The 8,851-nt window shown below is 47.7% G+C and overlaps 1 protein-coding gene across 1 annotated transcript in view; it reads right to left on the reverse strand.

Moving 5' to 3' along the window:
• Nucleotides 1-8,851, reverse strand: part of LOC106591129 (protein diaphanous homolog 3) — a 764,911-nt gene that overhangs the window by 281,773 nt on the left and 474,287 nt on the right. The window contains 1 exon segment of the mRNA XM_045699589.1: nt 4,595-4,724. Coding sequence (XP_045555545.1) covers nt 4,595-4,724 — 130 coding nt within the window.

Genomic DNA, 8,851 nt, shown 5'->3' on the forward strand with positions numbered 1-8,851 from the left:
CTCTAATACTCATACATGAATAAAGGAGAGAGAGGACATAAAAAGTGTAGAGTCGTGTCCCAAATGACACCCTATTCCGTTTTTAGTGCACTACTTTTGACCAGAGCCCCGACCAAAAGTAGTGCTCCATATAGGGAATGGTGTGCCATTTGGGAAGCAAGCAAAGTCTACATTAGCTAAGCTTCTCAGTCACTTCGCTGATACACAGAGACATGTTTACAGACACATTCACAAGCACTGGAGGAAGAGATGGAGACGGAGAGAAAGGAGTGACGGAGAGAAAGGTGTGAGGGAGAGACAGGAAAAGGGAGAATAGTGGAGAGAGGGAGAGAGAGACAGAGAGGGAGAGACATGAAGAGGGAGAAGAGGAGAGAGGGAGAGACAGGAAGAGGGAGAATAGAGGAGAGGGAGAGACAGGAAGAGGGAGAATAGAGGAGAGAGGGAGAGAGAGGGAGAGACAGGAAGAGAGAGAGAGAGACAGGAAGAGGGAAAATAGAGGAGAGGGAGAGACAGGAAGAGGGAGAATAGAGGAGAGAGGGAGAGAGAGGGAGAGACAGGAAGAGAGAGAATAGAGGAGTGAGGGAGAGAGTAAAAGGGAGAATAGAGAAGAGGGAGAGACAGGAAGAGAGAGAATAGAGAAGAGAGGGAGAGACAGGAATAGGGAGAATAGAGGAGAGGGAGAGACAGGAAGAGAGAGAATAGAGAGAGGGAGTGAATAGAGGAGTGGGAGAATAGATGAGAGGGAGAGACAGGAAGAGAGAGAATAGAGAAGAGAGGGAGAGACAGGAAGAGAGAAGAGGAGAGAGACAGGAAGAGAGAGAATAGAGGAGAGAGGGAGAGACAGGAAGAGAGAGAATAGAGGAGAGAGGGAGAGACAGGAAGAGAGAAGAGGAGAGAGACAGGAAGAGGGAGAATAGAGGAGAGAGGGAGAGACAGGAAGAGAGAGAATAGAGGAGAGAGGGAGACACAGGAAGAGAGAGAATAGAAGAGAGAGGGAGACACAGGAAGAGGGAAAATAGAGGAGAGAGGGAGACACAGGAAGAGAGAGAATAGAGGAGAGAGGGAGACACAGGAAGAGAGAGAATAGAAGAGAGAGGGAGACACAGGAAGAGGGAAAATAGAGGAGAGAGGGAGAGACAGGAAGAGAGAGAATAGAGGAGAGAGGGAGAGACAGGAAGAGAGAGAATAGAGGAGAGAGGGAGAGACAGGAAGAGAGAAGAGGAGAGAGACAGGAAGAGGGAGAATAGAGGAGAGAGGGAGAGACAGGAAGAGAGAGAATAGAGGAGAGAGGGAGACACAGGAAGAGGGAAAATAGAGGAGAGAGGGAGACAAGAAGAGGGAGAATAGATGAGAGAAGGAGAGACAGGAAGAGGGAGAATAGAGGAGAGCATCACTGGCTTCTACATGAAATTCTCCACAGATGTTTAGAAATCAAATCACCACACTTATGGTAAACACTGAGTCTCAGGGATTTCTCTCCATGTTTTTCTCTTTCCCTTCTGCTCTCACTCTCTCTCTTTCTGTCTCACTCCTCTCTGCCCAGACTAGAGATAAATATACCAATATCCATGTGAGTGAGTAGGGAGAGAGAGAGAGAGGAAGATAAGACTAACCACTTCTGCAAAAATTGGAAAACACTAAACAAACAACAACAGGAAGAGATATCTATCCAAAACAGAGATATATGGTTAAACCATTTCTCCAATATTTTTGGCCCAATAACAACCAACAAACAGCAAAAACATATCCATGATCAAATACAAATCTTAGAATCAACTGTTAAAGACTACCAGAACCCACTGGATTCTCCAATTACCTTGAATGAACTACAGGACAAAATACAAACCCTCCAACCCAAAAAGGCATGTGATGTTGATGGTATCCTCAATGAAATGATCCAATATACAGACCACAAATTACAAACCAAATCAAATTAGTCACATGCGCCAAATACAACAGGTGTAGACCTTAAAGTGAAATGCTTACTTGCAAGCCCTTAACCAACAATGTTTTAAGACGTTAAGAAGAAAAACGCATTAAGAACAAAATTGACAAGTAAAATAACAGTTACAAATAATTAAAGAGCAGCAGTAAAACAATGCGGAGGCTATATACAGGGTGTTACGGTAGGACAGCAACACAATTAGACCCAACCAAATCATGAGAAAACAAAAAGATAATTACTTGACACATTGGAAAGAATTAACAAAAAAACAGAGCAAACTAGAATGCTATTTGGCCCTAAACAGAGAGTACACAGTGGCAGAATACCTGACCACTGTGACTGACCCCAACTTAAGGAAAGCTTTGACTATGTACAGACTCAGTGAACATAGCCTTGCTATTGAGAAAGGCCGCCGTAGGCAGACCTGGCTCTCAAGAGAAGACAGGCTATGTGGACACTGCCCACAAAATGAGGTGGAAACTGAGCTGCACTTCCTAACCTCCTGCCAAATGTATGGCCATATTAGAGAGACACATATTTCCCTTAAATTACACAGATCCACAAAGACTTACAAAACATATCCAATTTTGATAAACTCCCATATCTTCTGGGTGAAATACCACAGTGTTCCATCACAGCAGCAAGATGTGTGACCTGTTGCCACAAGAAAAGGTCAACCAGTGAAGAACAAACACCATTGTAAATACAACCCATATATATATATATATATTTTCCCCCCCTTGTGTACTTTAACCAATTGCACATCATTACAGCGCTGTATTTATACATAATATGACATTTGAAATGTCTTTATTCTTCTGGAACTTCTGTAATATTTATTGTTTATTTGTTATTGTTTATTATCTACTTCACTTGCTTTGGCAATGTTAACATGTGTTTCCCATGACAATAAAGCTCTTAAATTGAATAAAATTGAGAGAGAGTGTTTTTTGCAAGTCTGTGTGTGTTTACAGAGATAGCCAGTGATGGATGTAGAGTACTGGGCCCCATGCTGCCTCTAATCCTCCAATCAGATGGAGCCACAGCCCAGCAGTCATATTGCCTGGAAGACCTGAAGATACGGCAGGAATACTACAATACAAATGGGGATTCTGGGAGAGAGAGAACCAGAGAATAGTCAGAGAGAGGGAGGGAGAGAGAGAGAGAGAGAGAGAGAGAGAGAGAGAGAGAGAGAGAGAGAGAGAGAGAGAGAGAGAGAGAACCAGAGAATAGTGTGTCTCTGGGTCTGGCGGGGAACAGAGTGTCTCTGGGTCTGGTGGGGAACAGTGTCTCTGGGTCTGGTGGGGAACAGAGTGTCTCTGGGTCTGGTGGGGAACAGTGTCTCTGGGTCTGGCGGGGAACAGAGTGTCTCTGGGTCTGGTGGGGAACAGTGTCTCTGGGTCTGGTGGGGAATGGCTTTTACATCTGATAAAATTATAAGATCCACTCAGCAGCTCTAGTGTTTACTGTATTGTACTGTGTGTTGAATACAAGAGGGGATATAGTGTGTGTGTGTGTGTGTGTGTGTGTGTGTGTGTGTGTGTGTGTGTGTGTGTGTGTGTGTGTGAATATAATGATGTGTACTGTGAGTGGATACATGAGAGGACATATGAAAAGACGAGATGCTTCTGGGGTCGTGTCCACACTTGACACTTAAATGTGACTTCTGCTTTCAGAATACGAAGGTCACATTGAAAAGACGGGTGTGAACGCACAACAGTCTCTTTGTGGTGTGATTGTGTTCAGATCTGTTTGACCACTTCAGAAGGCGGTCAGGAGATGCGTTGTGTGTGGATTTCTCCTCAGTCTGGACACAATCAGGCCACAGAAAGCAAATACAGAGGGGCGACATCATCAGCACTCCTCCCACAAGTCTCCAGAAAACGGGTTTTGTGACCGAAAGGCACCTTTTCATCGTAACGTTGGAGGAGATACTTTCCTAGCGTGTGAGGAAGGTGTTTGCTGGACTCATAAATGCTAGTCAGCTAGCTAATATTTATATTTATATTTTTTTGATTGGCTAGATTTATGGAATCCCTTTTGTGTTGCTTGCTAGCTTTCTGGCTAGCCACAGAGGTTAGCTGGCTAGTTAGCTACAGAGGTTAGCTGGCTAGTTAGCTACAGAGGTTAGCTGGCTAGTTCGCTACAGAGGTTAGCTGGCTAGTTCGCTACAGAGGTTAGCTGGCTAGTTAGCTAAAGAGGTTAGCTACTGCCATCAGTTGTTATGTTATCATATTGTTCCTATTGCCGGTTGTAGAATGCATACTGGAATTTGAATCCAGCGCAGGAAAATGGAATCCGGACCCATTGCGGACATGGCAGACACATTTAAATGTAGGTGTCGATCTCTGCTGACTGTGGTGTGTTTCTGTCTCCTACCTTGGCTGGCTCTGTCTACGTGCTGCAGGTCATCAGTGTCTTTCTGTCTCCTACCTCGGCTGGCTCTGTCTACGTGCTGCAGGTCATCAGTGTCTTTCTGTCTCCTACCTCGGCTGGCTCTGTCTACGTGCTGCAGGTCATCAGTGTCTTTCTGTCTCCTACCTCGGCTGGCTCTGTCTACGTGCTGCAGGTCATCAGTGTCTTTCTGTCTCCTACCTCGGCTGGCTCTGTCTACGTGCTGCAGGTCATCAGTGTCTTTCTGTCTCCTACCTCGGCTGGCTCTGTCTACGTGCTGCAGGTCGTCTGAGAACTTGGTGACCTCTGGGAACTCCTCCTCACACACTGCAGCCAGGAAGTGGAGCAACGTTGACTTCTGGTCAGCTGACTTCGTGTCCTTCAGCTGGAATCACAAAAAGAGTTCACCCAGTCAGGTTACACACCGTTACACCCAGCCAGGTTACACACCGTTACACCCAGCCAGGTTACACACCGTTACACCCAGTCAGGTTACACACCGTTACACCCAGCCAGGTTACACCCAGCCAGGTTACACACTGTTACACCCAGTCAGGTTACACACCGTTACACCCAGCCAGGTTACACACCGTTACACCCAGCCAGGTTACACCCAGCCAGGTTACACACTGTTACACCCAGTCAGGTTACACACCGTTACACCCAGCCAGGTTACACACCGTTACACCCAGCCAGGTTACACCCAGCCAGGTTACACACGGTTACACCCAGTCAGGTTACACGCCGTTACACCCAGTCAGGTTACACGCCGTTACACCCAGCCAGGTTACACGCCGTTACACCCAGCCAGGTTACACACCGTTACACCCAGTCAGGTTACACACCGTTACACCCAGCCAGGTTACACCCAGCCAGGTTACACACTGTTACACCCAGTCAGGTTACACACCGTTACACCCAGCCAGGTTACACACCGTTACACCCAGCCAGGTTACACCCAGCCAGGTTACACACCGTTACACCCAGTCAGGTTACACGCCGTTACACCCAGTCAGGTTACACGCCGTTACACCCAGCCAGGTTACACGCCGTTACACCCAGCCAGGTTACACACCGTTACACCCAGCCAGGTTACACACCGTTACACCCAGCCAGGTTACACACCGTTACACCCTGCCAGGTTACACACCGTTACACCCAGCCAGGTTACACACCGTTACACCCAGCCAGGTTACACACCGTTACACCCAGTCAGGTTACACACCGTTACACCCAGCCAGGTTACACCCAGCCAGGTTACACACCGTTACACCCAGTCAGGTTATACACCGTTACACCCAGCCAGGTTACACCCAGCCAGGTTACACACCGTTACACCCAGTCAGGTTACACACCGTTACACCCAGCCAGGTTACACCCAGCCAGGTTACACACCGTTACACCCAGTCAGGTTACACGCCGTTACACCCAGTCAGGTTACACACCGTTACACCCAGCCAGGTTACACGCCGTTACACCCAGCCAGGTTACACACCGTTACACCCAGCCAGGTTACACACCGTTACACCCAGCCAGGTTACACACCGTTACACCCAGCCAGGTTACACACCGTTACACCCAGCCAGGTTACACACCGTTACACCCAGCCAGGTTACACACCGTTACACCCAGTCAGGTTACACACCGTTACACCCAGTCAGGTTACACGCCGTTACACCCAGTCAGGTTACACGCCGTTACACCCAGCCAGGTTACACACCATTACACACACACACATCCCGAGGTTATGCTTGGTAAAAACACTCCCTCTCCACATCGTTTTCCCCCCTCATCAATCTACACACAATACCCCATAATGACAAAGTAAAACGGGTTTTTAGAATTTTTACAAATGTATAATATATATATATAAAAAAAGGAAATTTACAGAGATGTTTGATCGGGTTCAAGTCTAGGCTCTGGCTGGGCCTCATTCAGAGACTTGTCCCGATGCCACTCCTGCATTGTCTTGGCTGTGTGCTTAGGGTTGTTGTCCCGTTGGAAGGTGATTCTTCACCCCAGTCTGAGGTCCTGAGTGCTCTGGAGCAGGTTTTCATCAAGGATCTCTCTGTACTTTGCTCTGTTCATATTTGCCTCCATCATGACTAGTCTCCCAGTCCCCCACAGCAGGATGCTGCCACCACCATGCTTCACCGTAGGGATGGTGCCAGGTTTCCTCCATCATGACCAGTCTCCCAGTCCCCCACAACAGGATGCTGTCACCACCATGCTTCACCATAGGGATGGTGCCAGGTTTCCTCCATCATGACTAGTCTCCCAGTCCCCCACAACAGGATGCTGTCACCACCATGCTTCACCATAGGGATGGTGCCAGGTTTCCTCCATCATGACTAGTCTCCCAGTCCCCCACAACAGGATGCTGCCACCACCATGCTTCACCGTAGGGATGGTGCCAGGTTTCCTCCAGACGTGACGCTTGGCATTCAGGCCAAAAAGTTCAATCTTGGTTTCATCAGACCAGAGAATGTTGTTTCTCATGGTCAGAGTCATTTAGGTGCCTTTTGGCAAACTCCAAGAGGGCTGTCATGTGCCTTTTTACTGAGCAGTGGCTTCTGTCTGGTTGGATGTCCTTCTGGAAGCTTCTCCCATCTCCACAGAGGTATTCTGGAGCTCTGTCAGAGAAACCATCAGGTTCTTGGTCACCTCCCTGACCCCAAGGCCCTTCTCCCCCCGATTGCTCAATTTGGCCGGGCGGCCAGTTCTAGGAAGAGTCTTGGTGGTTCCAAACTTCTTCCATTTAAGAATGATGGAGGCCACTGTGTTCTTGGGGACTTTCAATGCTGCAGAAATTTTTCGGTACCCTTCCCCAAATCTGTGCCTCGACACAATCCTGTCTACGGACAATTCCTTCTACCTCATGGCTTTTTTTTTTAAAGGGGGGGGTACTTTTGGGTACCTGTCTGGGGTTGTTGGGGGTACCAGTCTGGGGTTGTTGGGGGTACCTGTCTGGGGTTGTTGGGGGTGCCTGTCTGGGGTTGTTGGGGGTGACTGTCTGGGGTTGTTGGGGGTGACTGTCTGGGGTTGTTGGGGGTGACTGTCTGGGGTTGTTGGGGGTGACTGTCTGGGGTTGTTGGGGGTGACTGTCTGGGGTTGTTGGGGGTGACTGTCTGGGGTTGTTGGGGGTGACTGTCTGGGGTTGTTGGGGGTGACTGTCTGGGGTTGTTGGGGGTAACTGTCTGGGGTTGTTGAGGGTAACTGTCTGGGGTTGTTGGGGGTAACTGTCTGGGGTTGTTGGGGTTAACTGTCTGGGGTTAACTGTCGGGGGTTGTTGGGGGTAACTTTCGGTGGTTGTTGGGGGTAATTGTCTGGGGTTGTTGGGGGTAACTGTCTGGGGTTGTTGGGGGTAACTGTATGGGGTTGTTGGGGGTAACTGTATGGGGTTGTTGGGGGGTAACTGTATGGGGTTGTTGGGGGTAACTGTCTGGGGTTGTTGGGGGTGATTGTCTGGGGTTGTTGGGGGTAACTGTCTGGGGTTGTTGGGGGTGATTGTCTGGGGTTGTTGGGGGTAACTGTATGGGGTTGTTGGGGGTGATTGTCTGGGGTTGTTGGGGGTAACTGTCTGGGGTTGTTGGGGGTGATTGTCTGGGGTTGTTGGGGGTAACTGTATGGGGTTGTTGGGGGTAACTGTCTGGGGTTGTTGGGGGTGATTAGTAGGACCCATAAGGACCTCTGGATGATTGTCCTACATGGCACGCTATTCCCTACACAGCGCACTACTTTAGAACATGGGCCCTGGTCAAAAGTAGTGCACTAAATAGGGACTAGGGCTCCATTTTGGCCCCTGTTATCTCCTTCCTATTGGCTCCTCCTAAAGAACTACAGAAGTGGTTTTCATATTGACTAGTTGATGATGTTGAAACCTCAGAAGTTCAATATCAGACATGTGCCACACTCTTAGAGAGCCTGCATCCCCTGGACTACTGTTATCTGCCTTATTTATATTAACTGGTGAGTTTCATCTCTGATTAAACACAAACATTATACACACACACACACACACACACTAACATGTTGCTTTCATGTTCCTCTTGCCTTACATCCTATTTGAACATTACTTTAACCTGTCACATTCATGTTTTTGTTTATTCCTGGGAACATTACTTTAACCTGTCACATTCATGTGTTTGTTTATTCCTGGGAACATTACTTTAACCTGTCACATTCATGTGTTTGTTTATTCCTGGGAACCTTACTTTAACCTGTCACATTCATGTGTTTGTTTATTCCTGGGAACATTACTTTAACCTGTCACATTCATGGTTTGTTTATTCTGGGAACCTACTTAACCTGTCAATTCATGTGTTTGTTTATTCCTGGGAACATTACTTTAACCTGTCACATTCATGTGTTTGTTTATTCCTGGGAACCTTACTTTAACCTGTCACATTCATGTGTTTGTTTATTCCTGGGAACATTACTTTAACCTGTCACATTCATGTGTTTGTTTATTCCTGGGAACATTACTTTAACCTGTCACATTCATGTGTTTGT

This window comes from Salmo salar, chromosome ssa17 (genome assembly GCF_905237065.1).
Source record: "Salmo salar chromosome ssa17, Ssal_v3.1, whole genome shotgun sequence".
Lineage (NCBI taxonomy): Eukaryota > Metazoa > Chordata > Actinopteri > Salmoniformes > Salmonidae > Salmo > Salmo salar.